At 42.9% G+C, this 22,786-nt stretch overlaps 1 protein-coding gene across 5 annotated transcripts; it reads right to left on the minus strand.

The window, feature by feature from the left end:
- Positions 1 to 681: 681 nt before the first annotated feature.
- On the minus strand, positions 682 to 20,226 carry LOC111578000 (calmodulin-regulated spectrin-associated protein 3-like). 5 transcript variants are annotated; one of them, XM_023284559.3, is made up of 19 exons: positions 20,090 to 20,226; positions 14,543 to 14,820; positions 13,855 to 13,995; positions 12,193 to 12,279; positions 11,995 to 12,030; positions 11,403 to 11,450; positions 10,266 to 10,404; positions 9,776 to 9,915; positions 8,532 to 8,625; positions 8,369 to 8,420; positions 7,843 to 7,904; positions 7,694 to 7,724; positions 5,059 to 7,417; positions 4,855 to 4,976; positions 4,424 to 4,701; positions 4,249 to 4,348; positions 3,250 to 3,365; positions 2,807 to 2,925; positions 682 to 2,613 (listed from the first exon to the last, which is right to left on the minus strand). In XM_023284559.3, exons 1-19 carry the CDS (start codon positions 20,223 to 20,225, stop codon positions 2,284 to 2,286), a joined length of 4,668 nt encoding a protein of 1,555 aa, XP_023140327.2. In that variant the 5' UTR covers position 20,226; the 3' UTR covers positions 682 to 2,283. The 5 variants fall into 5 exon arrangements, with proteins under 5 accessions (XP_023140327.2, XP_023140325.2, XP_054866304.1 ...); XM_023284557.3 differs by having other exon boundaries at positions 5,059 to 7,519; XM_055010329.1 differs by lacking the exon at positions 11,995 to 12,030 and having other exon boundaries at positions 5,059 to 7,519.
- Between the last annotated feature and the right edge of the window lie 2,560 nt (positions 20,227 to 22,786).

Below are 22,786 nucleotides of genomic sequence, written 5' to 3' on the forward strand. Positions count from 1 at the left end.
GGGCAGCTGCACATTTCCCATCTACAAACCAGATCCCAGTGTTGAAACTGAGCTCCCAATGATGTGTCTGACCCTTTTATGGACCTCGGCTGGACCCAAGGCTCTCTGCTGGCTGAGAATTGCTGTTTACAGGTCAGGTCATACATTATTTCACGAATGCCTGTTGTTTTCGTGTCTTATTAATACACACTCACAGGTGGTTAAACAAACTTAATTAAAATCACTAATGCACTGTATGCCTGTTAGATGAGCTTAATGTAAAGTCTGGAATGGGTTCAAAGTTAAAAAGTGAGAATTTTATGCAAAGAGTCTTGCTCCCTGAGACAAAAAATGATGCAGTGGTAGGCTTGAATGTGTAGAACGTCTGTCATTCCTGGAATTAGTTTCTTTTAAATGTCTGCATCCTATAAATTCTGGCACACCCTCAGCTGTAAAGAAAAAGGTAGAAAGGCGATGTCATGTTTACTTACAATGCATCCTGGCCTAAACTCCTGAATGTCCTCCCATTTCTGCCAGCTTATAAAAACTGCAGAGGAACCCAAAGATAATTTCACTCTTTTCAGCTGTTTAAGGGTTCCTTGGTCCTAAAGTAGATGTTCAGAGATTTGCTTTGTTGTCCTGAGGCCAGTGAGAGAGCAGACTATGTGCAGAAAATGTGGGCAGAAAACAGGAGACTCAGACTGAAAGAGCTCAATCAGTAGAGTTTAATCCAGTTTGCTATTTCATACATGTATGCTGGTTTGAAACAGTTTAACAGTGTGCACTCTACCAACAGTGGGGATGAGCATCAATAGCATCAAATCTGAATTCCACTTAAATCCTTGGATATTCTTGATTGGATATTTTTAGGTTGTTAAATGGTTAAGAAAGGTGTTGTTTTGACTCTGTGACATTCATTAACTCTGTCATGACTTATTTAGCTGCAAGAGAAAACAGTGTTTCTTCAACACTGGTTTACATTTAACAAAACAAACAAACAAGCAAACAAAAACAATGGATAATCTAAAGGCAAAATCGCTGTTGTTCTGCTGCAGGTCACAGAATCTGATGGGTTACTGGTGACAGACTGCACCTGAACTTCTCAGGTTGTAAAAATGCCACAAGTTGTTACTTTAACATGACTGATGGCACATAAACATTGATCCAGGGGTGCCCTCCTGCTGCTACTGCATTTTGCAGCAGTTCCTTTGCTTTCAAACATTTCAGTTAAGGTGGTCCACCATGCTCAGTCACGTTAACCATTTCCCCTGAGGTATTTGTTCATATATGCCACCGAGTTTCTTTTCTGTGCAACTCTAGTGTCAGAAAGAGGAAAAACAAGTGAAAGATTCATTCAATATCAGAGCCTGGAACTGTGTAAAAAACGCCATCGGTGCCCATCCCCACCTGAGAGCACAAGAGTCCAGGTACTTTTAAATGTGATCTGGGTATGACGCGTCACCCTCAGTCTGCTGCTGTTTCGCTGTATAAAAGTTGTTTTAATTGGCATCTAATGCTCACATACCATCAACATAGTTTCATCAAACCACAAGTTATCACTGTGATATTATTTTGAAATAAGCTTATACCACATACAGTAAATAACCCTTCATGCTGTGGTGATCATCTCTGAAAACCACCGACACAGTTACAGACGTCCGAAAAAACCAGGCTCCCCTCTGCATCACATAGTTATGGCTGTCTTTCATTTTGCAGAACAAATGTGCTTTAATCCACCCATTCTACAGTAACTGGTAGAATTAACATCGTACAAAATGAAAAGTCCTGTCAGTCACTCTGACACGAAGGCATTTTCTCTGTTGTTTGGCTTTATGTATAAAACTGATATTTTAGGGAAGGACTTCAGTCCACAGAACCAGAGAGGGATCAGACTGTAATCGTAGGTTTCCTGTTTTTCAATAAACAATTTAATATTGTTTTCTTTCAAAAGAAAAAGTTTGTACTTCAAACAATGAAAGCATACGTAATGAGACTTTTTAAAAGTAACTCTTCCATGTGGAATTTACATTCCATAAAACCTTCCTCTGTATGAGCTTCTGTTCTCTGAAAGTTGTGCTGTTGACGTTTTCATGCACATAAGGGGAGCAGAAATATTTGTCTAATATTTTGTGTTTCTAATAAAATCTGAGGGCAATAGAGGTAAGTTGTACTGATGCACACACGTGCCACAAGGCCTAATTGTGTACATATAGATAACTGCTTTTGTGTTTGACTACAGTTCTCACTGTATTATAGTGTAATTCTAGCGTTTTCTTTAATCGCTGTGATGTTGTGCTCTGGTCCTCACTTGGAAATGACTGCTTTCTTAGTAATACTCGCTCTCCTGCTTCCTCCTCCTCCTGCTGCTCCTCCTCCTTGCCACAGGTTGCTGGGGATAGTGAAGGCGTCCACACTCATGCCCATGGTTTTAGATGGGATGGCACTGAACTGCTTCCTGTCTGAACTGTATTTGTAGATGGATTCCACCTGGGTGGAGCTAACTGTCCGTGGACCCACGCCGGCCAATCGTACGAGCTCCTGGGAGTCGGGGTTCATGGTGTAGACGCCTCTGAACTGACAGCTGGAATCACGGAAGAGGATGAGGAAGTGGTTCGCAGGACTCTTCTCCATCTCCTGAAGTTGGAACAAAGTGAAAGTAAGGGAATAAAAAATTATATTGGTTTTCATGTGCTAATGCATAAAATAACAGTACAGGTGGTGCAGTGCCTGCAGTTACACAAATAACAGAATTCACAGCAAGATTTAACGGATTCATTTCATGGATTTTACTGAAGTGGCCAACAGTAAAGTAAAATAACTCCTGTACCTCAACTATCTTGTTCTTTTGTGTCTCGTTGACCTTCCCAGCGAGGCAGCAGCGAGACAGAGCGTTGTGAATTATGAATTTGTTGGACTTGAAGCTTGGTTCTTTGAAGAGTTTTGGACCTGAAAATACAAACAAAGGCACATTTGATGTTGCAAAGTCCTGTCTACAATTGAAAGTACCTGCACTACATCTGAAATGCCATACTAACATAATATTTAGTACACTATCAGTATTTGTTAGGATGTCTTAAGGCTTAGTGTAAACCCAATAGTACGCAAAGTGCATACTATTTTACAGTATGCAAGAACAAGGCACTATTCTGTCATAAATACTCACAGGTGATTGAACGATAGTACATATATTTAGAATGTGGTGCAGATGGGACTTTAGGCAGTGCACAAGTACTCAAGACCTGAGAGACACTGGAATGATTAGTGCTGCACCTGTGTATTCTGGGGCAGGTGAGGTTCCATTGGAACCAGATTCCCAGTCCTTGTCTCCGTTCTGGTTTACCAGTTTGCTTGGTGTCACACGTCCTGAAGGTGAATCTGGACGGTTGCTGGAAGTAAAAAAACAAACAAACAATGCAGATTTAACATAAACTGTGATACTCCTAGCTGAGACCAACCAGCAGCTACCACGGCTTGATGCTACGCTGTCACCAACGGCACTCGACAGATATCATCAGATGGAGCCACTTGAACCATGCAGACCATGTGTACGATGGCAGGTGGTGGCTAGATTCACCCCTGACAAGGACGAGGAGGAGTGGGATGTGAGGGGAAAGTTGCTTTGTTCAAATGGCCTCCAGCTGATGATATGTGTTGATGCCATAGTACATGTTCTGTCACCATCCCAGCTTCAACCACTATAAAGAGGTGAAGACAACACAAACCTGACATTAAGACCAGCACACAAGACCAACATTGAAATGGTTTCTAGGCATCTCCTCTCTGAAAATACCTGGAATGTCAATCTACTGAGCAGTAACTCTTGCATTGTTTTCTTTTGTTACTTTTAGCCGAGCACTGATGTCCTGTTTTACTTGCCATATTGCATTTCGATAAACATGACATTTATTGTAATACATGTTGAATAATTATGCAGTTTCTCTCGTCGGTGTTATTTTCAAGTGTGATCGGGAACATTTGGTAGGACAAAATAAGCCTCATATATTGTTAAATTTTAACCGTAATTTGTTAGTGTCTTACATTTTAACTTCCTTTTACTCTGAGATTACTTGATCAACATCCTAACAATGCTACTGCCATGAGCTAAATTTCAGATATTTCACACTGAATAAGACAACTACATTAAAAAGAACAACCAAACAAGCGGTGAGCCGAACATTACAGCCATCTCTCAAGCTTTGCTACAACTGCAACAATAAAATGTTGAAATGAGAGTAAAGGGGCCTTCAGAAGAGCTATGCAGTGGTGTACCTGTGTGTTTTCTTTGAGGGGCCACTACCATTGTTTCCTGGCTCATCTGTGGCTGCCAGGTTTAGTGAGGAGTGAGAATAGACTTTGGTCAGTTTAGAGCCTGTGGAAACAAACATTAAAACAGGTCAGTCATTAAAACCATCTCCAAGTTGTTCACCATTTGTTTTCACTTTACCAATTGCTCCCTTGGCTGGACTCAGAGACAGCTGTGTTTCCTCCCTGGTCATGCTGCGAGGTCGGGACCGGGTTTTCTTAGCAGAAGATTTTCCTTGACTGGGGACTTTCTGTTTAAGTACTTTGTCCAAGTCCTCCATGATCCTGAGCTGCTGTCGCCGTGCGTACTCTCCTCTTGTGAAATCTCCACGGCGAGCTGGAGTAGCTGGAGGTGTGAGAGAAGGTGAGGTTGTGCCGACTGGAGGTGTATTGGAGGGAGATGCCACTCTTTTGTCTGGTCTGCAACCAACACAGAGGAATTTACTTACTTTTCCATGCCTGCAGCTTAGGTTCATACTTGTCAGTTAACAAATTCAACACCTGCAAAGTTTGGATGCAAAGCCTTCTGTAAAGACCCACTTTGTGCATTCATAAATACTGCTTGTGTGTTACCTGTTTTCCCTTTCCTGCTCATACCACTGCCTCCTCTTCTTCAGCTCCTCGGTTCTCTTCTGCTGTCTTTCCAACAGCAAAGCTCTGCGCTGGGCCATCTCTCCTTCACTGTGTACCTCCTCCTACAACCACACAGGCACACAATCATTTGTTCAGCTGTCAGGACAGAATTCATGTGCAAAACAAACTCTTGCAAGCACTCACCTTAAAGAAGAATCCAATTCCTCCTCTGGTTCCCACTTCATTCAGTTCTCCACTTGGTTCCAAAGTCTCAGTCTGTCTTTCTTGTTCTTCTTTGGATTCAGTTTGTTCTTCGGGTAAATCCTCTGCTGCCATGGCCAGATTTAGTTGCTCTATAGGATCTAAGGGTTCTACAGGGAGTCCTCTTGCAGGTTCCATGGCAGATTCTGTGTGGTCGCTCATGGAATCAGAGGAAAACTCCTGCCCCTCATCAGTTGGTTCATCACTGCCCCCTTCTGGCCTTCCAATGGATGATAACGATACCTCGACCAGGCTGCACTGCTTCCCAGCAGCTCTTCCTGCTTCCCCTCCTGCGCTGTACGCAGCAGACAGGGACAAAGTCTCGCTCTCAAATGAGCATTCAGAGGGAGCACCAGAGCTGCTGCCACCAGTCGCCCTCGGATGATCTTGTCTGGGCTGTGGCAAGACCGGCAGCCCTCCGACGGCCTCTGCATCTTCCTGTTCCAACTCCAAGCTGAACTGGGTGGGTGTCTCGCTCGATGCTGTGTCTGAGGTGCTTTCATCAGGCTGCGGCTGCTGGGTAGGCTGAGGAGACTCCTGGGGAGTCCGGGGCCCACCAATACGGAACGAAGAGGAGGTCTGTACCTGACACTTGCTGGGGGATACACGCCGGAGGTGGGGAAGGGTGTCCACGTTCTGGGTTGGTGTCAAGACACGATTGAGTGGAGGGAACTTGAGTTCAGATGGCCGTGGGTGGGGCGGATGATGAGGACGTGGGTGGTGTTTGGGGCTGCGGGGAGTGGAGGAAGTGTGGATCTTGGTGCGAGGAGCTGGGCAGGAGGAAGAGATTATAGTTTTTGGGGAGCTGGACGAAGTAACACCATGAGAACGTCGTGATGGGGAAGAAGCAGAGGGACTGGGACCAGAAGGAATCACCCAAGCTTTACTGGTGCTTCTGGTAGGCGTCCTTGTTGGAGTTCTCGGTGGTGTCTTTGTCGGAGTATGAGGTGGTGTTTTGGTATTACTTCTAGGTGCTGATTTTGGAGTGGTTTTGGGTGTATTTCTGGGTCTTTGGTTGCTCATGAGCTGCTGTTGCTGTTCAGTAAGTTTCTGCATGTCCTTCTGCAGCGACTGCAGAGCTTCACTCAGTTTCTGCACCACCTCATTGTATTCTACGAACACAGCTTCACCCGGTTTCTCAGCTCCTTTTTCTTTCTCTGCTCCTTTCTTACTTTCAATAGAGAATGTGACCTGCTTCTCTAACCGAGGAGGATTGGAAACAGATGCCTTCTCCTTTCCCTTCTCTGCATCTTTCTCTTTTTCTTTCTCTTCTTTCTCCTCTTCCTGTTTCAACTGTTCCTCCATGCGAGTGAGACGCTCCTCCAGGGTCAGATTATCCTCCTCTGCTCCCTCTCCTCCACCCTCCCCTTGCTCTCTTTTCAGTTGAAGGAAAGCAGTCTTACCTAGCCTCTGTCTGTGCTTGGCAAAAATGGCTTCGATACGTCTTTTCTGGGCTTCAATGCTTTTACGTTTTTCCTCTAGACGAGCTCCCAGCTCCCAGGCCTCAGAGCCGGGTTCAGGGCCTCTGGGACCTGGACTCTCCTGGTGACCAGGTGCCCCTGCTGGGGTGGAGGGTGTGTGTGGAGTACCTGGGGTTGTTGGGGTCAGAGCAGAAGCTGAGTCTTCCCCAGTAGCAGCAGGATGTCTTCTTCGGTTGTCTCGTCGCTCAGCAAAACTTGTCATGCGTGGACTGTTGCTGGTGCTGTGGTTTCCCTGGCGACCATTACTAGGTCGAATATTACCAGGGGCATTCCTGGGAGTATCATCCGATGCTTCAGAGGAGTCGACGCTGCCATCTCGTAATACAGAGTCATCATCACGTGACATATCAGAGCTCCGTTCTGATCTCTCCCTCCTCTCTCCCCTTCCTTGCCTCTCAGTATCACCCACTTCCCCTCCGACTGGCCGGTATAGGACTCCAGAGCGACAGGGGGCAGAGCTGCTGAGCTCAGGATTATCCTCTTCAGGGGAGTGCAGGAAGAAACCTGCAGGGGCTCCTTCAGGGCGTAACCTGGGCTCCGGCCTGTCCGCCAACAATCCTCTGCCACTTTTCTCAACTGTCCGTCCCTTCCTCCGGTCTTTGTTCCCGGGTGTGTGAACCACCTGTAGTGCTTCCTCAATGGTGGGCAGCTCCCCCAGTGGTGTTGTGTGTGCATAGGGGCCCCAAGAAGACCGCTGCAGTGGGGCTGAAGCGCTGACCAGGTGACTGAGGTCCTCTGGAGGGCTGTATGGGACACGAGTCATCCCTGCTGATGTCATCGGTGTGGTCATTGCAGGGATGCCGGTGGTGAGGCTGTCAGTGCTGACAGAGCGAAAGACAGAATCTATTGGGTTTCCCATGACAATGTCAACATCACTGTCCAGGCCAAATGGGATGCTGAAAGTCACTGCTGACAGAGGACGACTGCAGAGAGGTGGGTGATGACGGAAAGATGGATAAATGGATGGGTTTTGCCGACGAGTATGAAAAAGCAGAGACCACAGAAGCCAAAGTAAGAAGATTTGAAAATTAAGATAAAATATGAGTGCAACACAACATCTACGATAGAAACCACACAGAGGTTTTTTGTGTATCTACCTGATTTGTTTCTTTGTCCAACTTTTGTTTTCTGCAACAAAGATTACAAATATATGAGTATAGAAGTCAACTGCAATGGTTATTTGCCTTGAAATACAAAACAATAATTGACAGAATGATTTGCATTCGCTATGTCCAGTGTTTCTTACCTGGTGACACTTCGGAGGAGATTGGCACAAAGGGTTGTTTGAAGATAAAGGAAGGAGAACCACTAAAAACGGACAATATGGTTAAACAACATAGCAAATCTGAAAGGTTACATTATGCCCGTGTTGCAGTTTTACAAGGGGGTGACTAAAATTTGCTAAGTATATTTAGGTTTTTATCTGGTATTGCCTCAGTGAATCATAATAGTTTTTGTGACCACTTAGAGGTGAACATTTGCTTTATGCACCTCAAACTGGAGCAGAGAAAACACTAATTCGGTCAGATTGCATACTAGAATGAGCCAGTGCTGACATACTTACACAACAAATTACATTACAGGACTTCCAGGGAGCATTAGAAGTGTTGCAGAAGCACTGGGAGTGAAGTTTCATAAGGAAACTGCATCGAAAGGGGTGGCCGCCCAAATTTACAACAGGTGTGGTGTCTGAAATTTCTAAGCACAGTTTCTAATGGTCTCGATAAACCCTCGTTTGTGTAGGTGGGGTGGTATAAATTGCATTCTGGTACCTGTTGCTGTTCCCACTGACAGGACTTGTACAGTCTAGCAACCCCGAGACATCTGAAAGATACAGAAACACTTCACTTCTAGGATCCGATGATCAATGTGATATTCATAAAACATGCACAGAGCCAGTACGACAATAACAGAGAAATGTTCTTATCAACAAACCTGAGAGGTTGATGGGTTGTAAGGGCTGCACAAAATCAGGCTTCTTCACCTCAAGCCAGTCCAGCAGCTCTGCCATGAAGCTCATAATGTTCAGCTGTGGGAAAGAGCGAATTAGCTTAGCAGGGATGGAGAAGACTCACATATGCATAGATTATAGAGGCAACAGTGAATTTGAAGAACAGGATCAGCTCACAGACTCAGTTTTATACACAAATATTGCAGGATCACATCATACCAAAAAGCACTGCATGGAACTATCCCCATTTTAAGGAGCAACTGCTATAAAATCCTGCTTGTGCTGCCATCTAGTGGTTACTTCATGCTCTCTCTACACTCATCACTGCATGATGGTGCCATGCTTCATCAGGGCTGGGTGTAGAAAAAAAGACAATGAACAGATCATACCAAACTGCAACGATGGGTGTGTTTTAATCTTCGAGCCCGTAGACATCAATACATGAATATTTTTCTCATGGAGAGAATTAAACGTGTTGGTGAGGACTGTTTTCAAACACATATTTACACACCTTTACACCTTTCCATACAACTCAAGCATTTTATAGATTCCTTTTGCTGCCGTCACATTTTTAGTCACTGTAGACTAATTTTACACTGTAATAAAGTGCTGGAAACAGCACAGCCATGGCTAGAAGTAGAGAAAACTCAAACATGTCATGGCATGGCTATAGTTTAATTACTTTGATTACTTATTTCCAAAAAAATGCAAAATCTGGAATCACAATGTAAATTTTTCTAAGGACCCACAGATAAAACGGTAACTACACATACTAATGATATTCTTCTACTTGCACTTTTTATTTGCTTCTACAACTGAAAAGTCCCTGAACTTCTGTCTCATGACATGGCTTCACTGTTCCAAAGAGTTTAGACATTTTTGTTGTTTACAGAAAGAGATTAGAGGACACACTTTATTTTTAGTGAACTTTTGAATAAGACATATAGACTAAAGTGATTTTAAATTTTAAAATAGCATGAGGTTAAGCTTAGATTTGTTTAATTTTCTAAAGCAATGGCGTGTCACAGCTGAGATGTTCAAGGACCATCAGAAAGCTGGAGAGTCTTTGGGCTTTGGCAGTTTCTGGTAATGATCAATGGCGTAATGCCGGTGATATTATGAGAGATAATGTTGCTTTCAAACCAGACAGCAGGCTTTGGATTTGAGAGAGTTAAATTAAGAGCATAAAAGTTCCTGCATGAACTAATTCCAAAACCATTTTGCTTACATGCAGAGTGGGTGGAGCGTAGAGCAGGTCCTCCACAGCGAGAGGGCAGCAGCTCTGCAAGCTGTTCTCACAAAACTCTTTGATCAGCTGCAGGTTGTAGAGACTGTCAGCTACTGACATGGTATCCTTCAGACACACATCTGGAAGGAACAGATAAAGGAAAAAATCTCATATGGACATGTCTGTCAGCAAATACAGTTGCTTCAGTACAACTACCGTTATAACAGATGCTATTTAACCCTCTAATATGCTTTGAACAAAGATGTCAGCAAAATCTAATTATGGAGCCTAAAGGGCATGTTGGGATTTTATATATTCCATACAGTTACAAGAAATGCATTTATCTGAGATATCAGATTTGTTTGGATTGTTTGAAGACGTTGGGTCCATCATGTTAGCTGTAGAGTGTAGAGCATACATTAGCTAAGTTTAAATATTTCATCATCCAGCGTGTACAGTTATGTATGTGTATTAGTGTGTTCATGTGTACCCTCTAGAGGCAGCAAGCTGGGGCAGTAGTAGTGCAGCACAGCAGCTATTGCACAGCCATTAGATAGATCTTTGACCGCAGAGACCAGAGGGAAAGTAGGAGTCAGCTTGGACTGCACTTTGTCCTTCCTATAGCGGATCTAGAGAAGAAAAGACAGGAAAGAAGGAGGGAGTCAAGAGATGGGGAAATAAAGAGGACAGGTTTTACAAAGAGACAAAAAGCAAGTGAGAAAGAGAAGCAAAGAGAGGAGAGATCATAAGAGATCATAAGAGATCAGCAGACAGAAAAATGCAACAAAGGAAAAAACAGATTACAAGGTTATGCAGAAATACATGTTGTGGTTAAGAGAATTCAAATAGACTTAAAAGTGGCAAAGGAAATATAAAACCAGCCAGGACTGTCTTTCCATCAGGAAAGAAATAAAAGCAGAGACTTAAAGTGTGAAGCCAGCCAAACTCCAGGAAACCCACAGAAACAAAGCACAAGGCCAACGATGCCTCAATTAATAAAACACTTGCACACATACACACACACCAACCAGAAGGTGCAGTGCAAAGGTTAAAAAAGACATTGCAAAAACAGAAAAGAAAAAAATACACAACAGAATAAAACAGGTAGAAAATGTAAGTGAAAATGAGGATGTTTGTCCTCCGGTGTCCATGCAGCAGAAACAGGCACTGATGACACTGTGAGCCGTAACTTCTGATCAAGTAAACACTACAGAAATTAATAAAACTGAAAAAAATAAATAAATTTACAATGCTGATGCTGCATCACTCAAAACAAAACAAAAGCTCAGGTCTAATTGCATCAAACTAACTGTTACACAGCCTTGTTGGAGGAGGAGAAAGATGAAAACCAGTAGCATCCAGTCTTATCATGCCTCCTTTAACATGGCTTTGTAGCACAAAAACATAATAAATGTGGATAAACTGTGTTAAAAGCTAATGAGGTTCTATTGATCCATCCAGCCTCGGGGTTGGAGTGGCGATTAGTCTGCAGTCCGTCAATTAGTCAGTCATTGGTGGACAGCGTGGGTGAGGTGTGGCGATTGGTCAGTCTGTCAGTCAGTCGAGTGCGTTGCTACGGGAGACGTGGAGGAGGAGGGTGAGAGAAGAGCGAGGGGTTATACGTTACCACTGGTGGCTTATTCCCCGACTCCTTCAAACAAAAAGCGATAGCATGCTGGATGGGGGATGGCAGAGAGAGGGAAACAAGCATAAATGACAAGGGGGCCGCTCATCATGGGAACCGCCACACCACAAAGTCACATGGCACTGCTCAGGGAGAGAGGAGCGACGGAGGAGGAGGAGGAGGAGGAGGAGGAGGGGAGGAAGGGACAGACAGAGAGGGCACAGAGGGTCTTTAAAAAGCAATTTCACCTCCCTTCCTCCTCTCCAACATGTCCTCCTCCTCCCCCTCGACTCTGATATTCTGGGCATTTTGAGATGAAACTGATGACTGAATGTAACAAAGTCAGAAACACCCAAGTGTCCAAAACATCATCAGCTGATAATAACAATAATGAGCAGTTAGAGGACATATCAGGCATCTAATCGGTCAGTTTATAAGGTCAGGAGATGCTCAGACGATATAACCGTCCTACACAAAGGCACTCTTCATGAGGGGACAGATAAGAGATATGTGTGGCATTTCCAGCAGGCACAATAATGTCAGCCATAGCAGATGGACAGACAGAGGGAGCTAGACAAGAGAAGGGTACACTTACGGGGACTAGTTTCCAGTACCAACGGGTGGACTGACACTGCCAGAGAGCAAAGAATGATGGACAAACCAGGAGGAGAGAACAGAGAAGCAGAGCAGGGTCGATGTTAGGAGCTTCAGCAGCACGGCAATGAGACACAGTTGCTTTAGAGCAAATTATCATGCATGTGAGTGCACTTGTGTTCGTGGGAGGTGTTTTTACCGATTCCTGAACAGGCTGTAGGTCTGTACACGTCTGAGACTTGGGGGGCTCCTCTTCTTCTGTGCTTTCTCTCAACTTCTGGTTCAACTGCAGGTACAAGACAAATACTGTTAAAGAAGAACTACATTGTTTTTTTTTGTGATGGAAGTTCCATATCTTATTGGCTTACTATATTTTACAGCTGGCACTATTTATGTTAGTATGTTGCATATTTCATATACTAACTGTCTTCTTTCATGTGAAGGTTTATCTCTCTTTCACTCTTGTTTGTGTAAAGGAGGCCTGCTTGACCCTGAAGTTTTGGAGGGCTCAGGAGGTCTTATCTTGTCTCTTGAAGACCCAAACAAATAATTCTGTGGAGGCCTTGAAGTGCCGACAGTTAGACAAAACAATGAACATCTGACTCCCTGTTCTTTTTCCTCTACTTTCCGGAAAATGTTATCTACAACGGTAGGAAAAAAAATTCCTGAACAAAAACTGCAGTGCCTAATTCCCATACAAACCGTTTAAAAGCCTTTATCCACAAGGCTCACTACATAAAAGAAACATATAAACTGTACATTTTGTCATCCCTACAGTCAGATAATCACACACAGAAAAACTAATTCTGGTAATCATCTAAATGATGAGAGTGTATACGACTGATACAACTCAATCAGTGAAAACAGAACCAGAGATAACAGGGATAAGAGCATACAGGACACATGTTTACAGTGTGTATTACTATAAAGTAAAATAATAATAAATACAGTAAATAAAGGCTGAAAAAAATAGGAAATTACTCATTTTCAAATGATAATTTAACATTAACAAATAATAGTAAAAATACAGTATTTTCTTTAAAAAAAAAAATTTTCATAGCACAACTTTTCTAGATAAAAATTTAGTTAAGGCCTTCAAAAACAACACAGTACCTTCAGACATGTCTGCATGTTCTTATGATGAAACAGTTTTCATCTGAACTCTTTCTCGGGCTCAATCGTAAACAGAAAGTTGTGCACATAAAGTCAATGAAACCTGATGGAGAACATGTTCAGTGGTCCGTTGTGATAAATCCTAAACCCTTCAGTCTTTGGAGAAGTGAAAAAGGTGACAAGGTATGAAACTAAAATCAGGTTGTTGGTATTTGAACAAACGAATGAAGCCTTTTTAGATTAGAATACAACAAGAAAACAATATGTTGTCAAGATAAGATGTAATAAATTTTGATTATTTTAGCCAAAATGTAGAACTAACTTCAATCAGTTCATTTGTTGATGTATTCTTGTTTAGATTTATTCATTATATTTTAAAGGAAAGTAAAGAGGTAGGCCTATCCTGCCGAAGGAGTCTAATTCGATGGATGGAATTCTGAGTCAAGTACAGTCCTAGTGAGAGCCAGTCCTGGAGCAAAGTTCTGCTAAGCTGCCCTCCTACCTGACCTGTGAGTCGTGTAAACCATATGTCATTACCACACAGTCACACCTGACGCTCCCACTACAATCCCCCCTCTTTAAACCAGTTTAAAAAGCTCCTCAGATCGACTCAATTCCCATGATGACCTGGTTGGCACTAAAAATGTCAAGTGCCACCAAAAGGTACATTATAAGAACTATATGAATAACAACAGAAGCATGGGTAAAATGTGACCTCAGCACTGTTGCCATGGTTTTGTAGTCTCACCCTGTTGACCCAAAACAGCAGAGAGTTCTCCCACGGAGCCCCGACGCCCATCTGCTCTGCCTCCACCGCCATCTTCACCCGACCCACTGTGTCCTTGGCAGCCAGCGACATCAGTGAGTCAATGAGGGCGAGGTGGGCTTTCTGCACCAATCAGGGACAAGAGGAACACTTGAAGCAGCTGAGCATAGAGGATTTGATGGAGAATGAAACTACGATGAAGACCACAGGACAGGGTAACCTGAACATACTGGTGCTCATTACTTAGTAGTACTTCTATTAATGGAAACTCTATTTTAATTCTACCATATTTCGGATGAATATATTGTACTGTGTTTGTATAGAAAACTTTGTACTCAACACGTGAAAAAAATAGGACTAAATGATCATTCTTACTTTATTAGCTTAATTTTTCTCTCTTGTATCTCTCACTTCTTCATATCTGTCTGCCTTTACTGATTTGGTTTCATATTTTACCCTCAACTTCTTTTATTTTTAAATTTTTTTCCTTTCTCCATTTCCTTCCTTCAAATGATCCATTTTTAAATTGGAAACTGGGGTAGATTTTGCTTCCAACACTTTTGAACAGGCCCAGAGTGGTTGAAGTATTTCTTCTACCTTGGCACATCAACCTATGCAGGCTGAGTGTAAAATGAAAACCACATCAATGAACACAAACACAGACACGCACCGTCTTGATGGGGCTGTTGCTAAGGTCCTCCTCTGTGACGTCCACATCCTGGACCTTTGGAGCGAAACCTTTCTTAATGAGGAACTGCAGCAGGGCGGAGTTGTCAGCCAGAGAGCCCTGCGATGCTGGCAGGGAGACCCCATGCACCTGAGCCAGCAGGGCCTGAACTCGGCAGTAGATCTCTGGGGAGAGAAGCAGCTTGGAGACGGCCGGCTTGAGGTGTTCTTGTTCATACTGGTCCTTGTAAAATGGCTCTCGCAACTCCACAGGAACGTTCTCTGAAAAAGGAAAGAGGACAATCTCTCTGAGCTTTACTTTTTGTCATGTTGGTGGCGTGGCTCTGTGGAAGGTGATGTCAGTCAGTCGGCTGGTTCACTGCTCTGAAATATAGGAACAATTATTAGATAGCAGAAATCTTCATCCAGGTTTGATGGCAACTCTAAAAACTTCAGTAAAATGCAAGTGGACTTCTCTTTTTGGTTCTTGAAGATGTTCCACCTATTATCAAAGCTGCTTCTTCAGTTCTAACAGACTGATGGGAGCCTGAGATATAAAGTGTCACCTTCAAATCCCATTAACAGACCAAGACTCACATGCCTCAAATAGTGGAGGGCTGTTAAACTGCCAGATGTGGAATGACAAAAGATGTTAATAAGAGTTAAACTTCCTCTGGAGACATCTCAACATTGCATTATAAGTAGCTGATAATTGTTGTCACAGACCCCCTCCTCCGTCTAGAGATCTTTTGGGTCAGAGGTGAAATGTCTTCAAGAGCCAAAAACAATAGCACAGTTGCTTTTTTTACTAAAGCTCTGATAAATCTTGTAGACATTCGGGGCCCAAAGAGGATGTAACCCTGGCACTCCTATATTCAAACCTGCTGGCTGTTTGGGGTCTTTCTTTGAGGAATTTGCATGTTCTCCCTGTTTTTTTGAGGTGCTCCAGCTTCCTCCAACAATCCAAAGACATATGTGTCAGATTATGAAAGTGCAATTGAAGTCGTGCATGGCTGCCTGTCCCTTTGTTCTTCTGTAATAAACGAGTGGTTATATCTAATAGATGGACATTTATGGTTCTCAGAGAAGGTGTGCTACAGACTTGGGTGATCATTTGACTTATATTTTTAAATATCTCAATATCTGCTTTATGTATTGACACAAAAACAGTAGCATCAAAATGACACTGAAAATTGTCTTCACCCCTATCGGATGAGCTGCTATTAAATTTAGTCCTGCCAACTGCAGTAACTGTAACGCGCCTTTAACTTTTCATGTAATGCTGTCTTCTGTTGAAAGTTTGGCCAAATACATGAAAAAAAAACAATAACATTACCATTATCTGCTGTGTTTTGTGTGCTGAGATAATTAGTCAGCGTTCTTATAATGCTATCACAGTGAAAGAAGATGGAGATCAGGGTAAAGATTATGTCTGTATAATGTTGTGTTGCATTTCCATTGTGAGCATCATAAATATGGACGAAGTCTGCTGAAGTAAAGAGGGAAGGCTTTTTTTTAATGTAAAGAGAGAAAGAGCTCCAAATTAATATTTCAGTGGATGCTGCAAGTTGAAAGAGTGCACTCAGTCATTATCTACAAGCTGAGATAATTACTGAGTGCAGGTGATCATCTCCGTAAGAAGATTGTCTGAGCTGCATGTGTGGAGAATCATGAAGCAGTTTGTAGAGCAGATATAGGATTTTTGCTGGCGTTCCTGCAGATATGAGGGATGAAAAAATGAGTCAGCTTCTCTGCATCTGCCCATTGTAACTCCAATGCAGAGGTTTGTGTTGTCCAGGAAGAGTCCCGTGAGGAAAAGGTTGCACATTTACTGCAGCCAGGACACTGCAGCTTTACCATGGTATCTGTCCTAGTAGAGAATATACTCTGGATAAAACTAGAAACGTTGTTCCACAATGGAAAACTTGCGACATTAAGTGACAGCGTTGGAGTGCAGAGAGCCCGCAGGAGACGATAATGTCATCATCTGCATGAACAGCTCATCTAGGTTGCCCAGAGAGAGAGAGAGAGAGAGAGAGAGAGAGAGAGAGAGAGAGAGAGAGAGCATGTCAGCTAAGTCAAACAACTATGAGTGGGTCACTTCATAGACATATACACACAGTGGACACAAAAACACACACTTCTCTGACTGACCCAGATTCCAACTCAGGATAATCCTGAAGATTGGAGTGGACCTCTTTAAGGAAATATTGGCGTCTACATCTCCTCCTTTTGTTCTGCAGTCACTCCTCATTCCCTCTAAGTCTTTACCGTTTCTCTTCTGCTCCTTTACTTTTTCATCTGACCACACATATCTATGATTTGTAATGAAGGCTGCAGCCACTCGTTTTCTGTCTCTCTATAACCCACTGTTGTAAGACTTTCTTATGTAACTCTGCCTCCTTCTTCCCATCCTGTGGCCCATTTCTGTGGAAGAGAAGAGAAGAGAAGAGAAGAGAAGAGAAGAGAAGAGAAGAGAAGAGAAGAGAAGAGAAGAGAAGAGAAGAGAAGAGAAGAGAAGAGAAGAGAAGAGAAGAGAAGAGAAGAGAAGAGAAGAGAAGAGAAGAGAAGAGAAGAGAAGAGAAGAGAAGAGAAGAGAAGAGAAGAGAAGAGAAGAGAAGAGAAGAGAAGAGAAGAGAAGAGAAGAGAAGAGAAACTACCTAAACAACAGTTGAAGCTGACACTCTGCTGCAGTGTGACACAGTGTTTGGGGTTGAACCCTCGCCTTTCACACTCTGCAGTGCTGGGAGGAAACAGGACTGCCGTCACTATGGGAACGGTGGCAATGGAAAGCAGCCATTTGTCCCAATCACAGCAGAGACGATGAGACTGGACTGCAGAATAGGAGCCCGCTAAACCATTTAGCGTAATGCTACATAATTCTATCTGGACGAAACAGAAACAGGCCTGTGGAGCTACACAGGACAGCCCTGTTGGATTGTATGGATGTTATGATTTTAATCAGATGCAAGAAATCAAAATCCACATACATGTTATGTATGTGCTTAAATCTCTCTACTGCAACATCCTACGGTACACAGCTAACCATGCTGGGATGCAGTTCTTCTTAGCTCTGTGGAGCTTTAAAGCATCTTTTCACTCTAGAAAAAAATGCATGCATGCAACCTGCCATGCATCGAATGGGAGATGCATAGTTTTAAAGAGACTAAAACAGGATCATAAACAAACATGCCTGGGGGTCCTACATTTTCCAGGCAGTTCATTTATCACTCTTTGGTCAAGAAATACTTGTTGCAGGTTCAATATTATCCTTCTGAGCATATACATGCTGCGATTCTAAATCTTTCTCCTCATATTTTAATTCATATATTAGATCTTAAATCTTGACCAAATACATCCAGAGCAGATCACTGAGTTTTGTACTCATTGATTATGAAAACACCTATTACTGTCACCATAAAAGTCCTCAGGTTTCCTTATTTATCTGTATGTTTATGAGTGATTTGGAAAAATCTAACATCTTCTCTGCATAAATAATGAGAAACAATGAAAAAAATGTCACTGACAAAGCATTTTTTTAAGAGTCAGCCTTTGGCCATGTCAGGCAGAATAAATCAGCAGCATCAGGAGTGTCTGACTGTGGTGAATGAGTCCCATGTGTGGATTTATTAGTGCTATTTTCTTCTGGGCCTCCATTAAAATTCTATGAGCCACCCAGTGAGCATTTTCCAGTTGACAGACAACAATGAAGGCTCCCTGGTGAGACGTTTTTAGCTCATCTCTCCTCCTGTCCCACTGACATGAAGAGCGGACACAAATATAACACGAAACTCTGTCTAAAGCTATTACTACAGCAAAAGGCATGGATTACTGCATAAAGAGCAACTGAGCAGCTTTATTATTGCAGTGTTAGTCTGCAGTCTGACATCAGTGTGTCGGTCAGCAGAGTCTGAACCGTCACACTCACACAGCTGCTGTTGGACTGGCCTGTGTCATTTGCTCCCATTTTGCTGACAGGCAGCTGTGGATGGACAAAATACAGGAAAATGAGCAAAAGCAATTAGCTGGCAGACAACAGTTCTGACAATCAGCTAATCATTTAGGTCAAAAGTTGAAAAAAAAAAAAACAAATGCCACACATTCAAAAATCATTAAAATATTGTGTAATGTAACATGTAAACATTACTGTGTCTTCAAACACACATTCAACCTAAAAGAGGTGTACAGTTGATACTTGGTTGAGCGGGATTCCAAATCTATTGGATGATAAATTCAAAGGTGGGAGCTGCCACAGTCAGCATCCAGGTGCCACACCCCCAACACCATGTCTGAAACACAGCACCACAGGCCTCTCTTCAAGTTACACATATAGAGGTACACAAAGTATCAGAACTAACATCAGTACAAGGTGACAACCCAGAGAAAACATGACAAAACTAGCACCATGTCTGAGAGAAAACAGACCAAATGCACAGCTATAAATACCCATCAAATGTGACAACTTGATGACATATTCAGTCTTCTATCATCATTAAAGTGTGGAGCCAATAATCCTCTCTGCAGAGCAATGAGTTCATGATGTCACCACCTCCTGGAGATAATTGGGTTTTGGCTGGATGGTCACACAAAATGAGCAATTTTGTGTGTAGGTGGTCTACACAGATGGATGATTCAACAATGAAAAGAATCAGTGATTGCAACCCCAACCAGCAGCACCTTATAGAATGATGTCATCCAATAAAACACCTCCATAAACTGCACAAAGACCTCACAGCTGACCTAATATTTCCGTCACCAGAACCTAAACATCACACTAACAGTCATAAAGGTCTTATTGACCCTCAGTGAACCATGCAGTGTTCTTGTGTCCACTACACCTGCTGGGATCACATTAAAAACACAACAATTATATGTACAAGTATCATTTCCAGCTTCTGGCATTCAGCAGCTCTTAGAGAAATGAATGCATGTGGATCAGCTGCAATCTAAATACTTCATTGTCTTCCAAGACCTTCTGCGTCACCTTCACTGTATTGCCACGCGCTATCGCACGGCGTGCGTGCGTAACACTGACACAAATATTATGCGGTGCTGACCCATTTACAGCTGGCCCACGCACAACCTATATATGTCCCTGCAAAACGGCTGCAGGACCAAATCTTATGAAATTAGAAGCAATAAACGCTTTTTTGAGCCCTGTTAGCTGTTGCACCCTCCACAGGCCTGGTGCAGCTCGGCTCTGACAAAAGGCTTTGTTGCGCTGCAGCGATGACAGCCTCCAGCTCCTCTACGCACCACTGAGGAGATTCCTCCTGGCCAGCCTCATATTCACGTCAAATAATTGGCTGTAAAATCCTCAGTATCGTAGGAACCTGCATGCTGCACACCCAGGGGGACGCGCAGGAGGACTGTGACCCTCAGCAGCGGTGGATGACGATGGATGCCGAGTAGGAGGATGCTGGAGGTTCCCCTTTACACGCAAAATACCGGGACTGAAGTGTAAAACTCCACATACAGCTCGGAGGATCAATTATTAAGCGCCCCACCCAAGCAGCGCCTCGGAGCCGTGGACGGAGACGGTGAAGGCTACCTGCAGAGCCGTACGATTTCGACAGCAGCCATCGGACGCTGGCGCAGATCTTGGCCCGGTTGAAGTCGTACCGGTCCAGCGGTTTGATCTCCGGCACTGAGAAGGTCTTCTTCATCGCGCTGGGAGAGTCCACCATGGCCGCGCTCTGCCGCACGGAGCGCACGGAGGCAGCAGCAGGACCGCACCGGGAAAATGTGAGGAGGAGGGATGGAGGAGGAGGAGGGGGAGGGATGGAGGAGGAGGAGGGATGGAGGAGGAGGACCCTGTGATGCAGATTGAAGGAAACGAGTGATGGAAAAGACAACAAAAAGTTTATTAGAAATGATGACTATAGGAAATACGAGGCCTGGTGAGGGAGTCCCAAATGCAGAATAAAACGCATCACTTGTGCCACCGACCGGCTCCACGCTCCCCTGAACGTCACATGTCGGCCAATGAGGATGTCAAAGAAAATAATGTGGTTCAGATCCGTCATGTCTGCTGCAGCGCCGACAGGCCTCAGCTTATCCATTTCAGGAGCGAAACTAAAAAAAAAAAAAAAAAAAGTAAAAAAAAAAAAACACCAGAGGAGAGGAGACCGAAGCCTGTGCACAGAGAATCCAGACAGCAGTAAACAGTGTTTCCTGCCTCCACATGAAGGAGCCCCTGAGCAAGGCAGGACTGAGACAGCAGCTCCTGTGTGAATATTATGTAAGGTTGTGTTTGGAAACAGGAGCACACAGTTACACAGTTCCATGGCACTGACATTAACATTTATCGTGTACATTTACTTGGAAAACAGACTAGATCTACATCTTTTACAATCCTAGTTACTAGAAAAGCACTCAGAGAGCGCAGTACTCCGGGTCTGTGTATATTTTGGCAATTGGATTTTCTGTTCTGAAACAGGTATTGAAAAACAAAAAACGAGTGGTTATTTGATTTCCATTTTAAAATACGATTTCCATTTCATGATCAAAAAGGGCTATACGAAATTTCAAAAATGCTTTGATTTTCATTTTATATTTAGAATAACAAAAAAATAAAATCAGTAACAGACAGAAACGCAAAAAGGTCCGTTTTTTCATTTTCTGAAACCGGATGTGGTCATCAGCAAGTGTGGAGCAAAACGACAACAAGCGTCTCAGAGGGCGGAGCCAGAGAGCAGGTGATTGGTCAGACTGACTGAGAGCCAGAGAGCAGTGATTGGTCAGACCATAGATACACATAGAAAGCAGCGCTCTAGCGTATCTAGTTTATGTATATCTATGGTCGGAACGTCTGGTAGCATCTCTGGCTGCTGTTGACCTTGTTTTTGGAGTAAAACACGGTAAGAAGATAAATACTTCTAACCAGTAGCGTTGTTTTGTTGTACGTTAAGTCAGCGACTTGTGAAGAGTTGTGTTTTGTCGTGTTTGAGCAGTTGGTCCGGACGCGTTAGCTAGCTAAGCGGCTAAGTTAGCTAGCGGGCTAATTAACACAGGTGGCTAACTTACTGCTGAACACCTGTGTTAGTTGCTGCAGCAGCTGTCCTCATTATTAGAGTGAACTTCTCAACCTGTATTTCTCTGCTGTGTATTTTAGCTTTTAAAAAAGTTATTTTACTTTAAGGTTAACTGAAACCCGTTCAGCTGCACTGAAGTTTAACATTCAGCTGGTTTGAATTAAACCGCCCTTAACTTAACATTGCGCAACATTACCTCTCTGAATCTCCATAATTTCATTAAATTCCTTCTCTCTTCCACTGCTCAAGTTCAATCCAGTATATAAAATGACATTAATAGTGAATAAACTAACAACCAGCCATTGTATTTATTTATTATTGCATGTATTTGTAGTAAAACATGAGATGAAACATCCTAATTTTGGATCTAGAACTGCACAAGTCGTTCATTTTCAGTCACCCGACGAGTTAAACTCCCCTTTTTATGTGAGGTTGAAGCAGAAAGTCTGAGTCTATAATTTGCAATACCTGTTATCTCTGACTGAGGCTTTAGTTTTTGTTGAGCCGATTTACATGTAGAAACTTTGTTCAGGAAGATTTCTCAGTAGCTCAGAGGACAGGCTGCTTTTTACACAACCTTGTAAGAGAATGTCTGTCAATGCTTTCAGCAGAATTTAGAAACACAACACTTCCTAAACAGATATTTTGAGGCTGTGAGGTTGATCGTTGGAGAGTCTATCAGTGTGTTTGTGGTCTTTCTGTTTCTAGGTGGAAGCTGAATTAGTGAGGATGACTCCTGCTCCTGTCATCTCTAAGCTCCTCACACATCTTTACCTGCACATGAGGAAAATCACTCCTGTAGAATGCAGGTATGTTTGTCATTATTATAAAAAGATGTTGCCTGGTGACCTGTCATAAACCCATTATACAGAATCAGCCAAAATAATGTTTACACACATCAGGAAAAGAAAAACTTGCATAAATATTTCAATACCAAATTTATTCAGACATCACCAGATTAATAAAATTAATTTTTGGCCTCTACAATTACAAGGGGTGCTCAAAGTGGTGGCCACTGGCTTCCAGACATTTCTGTTCTGCTGTAGACGTCACTTGTTGATGCTCCATTCATGAGGGTAGCGCCATCTGTTGGGAAAACATCGTACAACAGGACACACAGTTATGATTTGATCAAACTTAGAAAGAAGAATCTATATGTATAGAAGTACTTACACAAATGAAATATTTATAAAAGTTTTTCTTTTCCTGATGTG

Source organism: Amphiprion ocellaris, chromosome 4, assembly GCF_022539595.1.
Source record: "Amphiprion ocellaris isolate individual 3 ecotype Okinawa chromosome 4, ASM2253959v1, whole genome shotgun sequence".
Taxonomy (NCBI): Eukaryota; Metazoa; Chordata; class Actinopteri; family Pomacentridae; genus Amphiprion; species Amphiprion ocellaris.

Excerpts from the sequence above, each read along its gene's own strand:
- LOC111578000 (XM_023284557.3), bottom strand. The coding sequence starts at position 20,225 with ATGGTGGACTCTCCCAGCGCGATGAAGAAGACCTTCTCAGTGCCGGAG. Across the intron at positions 10,405-11,402 it reads CGGGGAATAAGCCACCAGTG|ATCCGCTATAGGAAGGACAA; the intron begins GTAACGTATAAC and ends TTTCTTCTCTAG. Across the intron at positions 7,725-7,842 it reads CTCCTCCGAAGTGTCACCAG|AAAACAAAAGTTGGACAAAG; the intron begins GTAAGAAACACT and ends TCTTTGTTGCAG.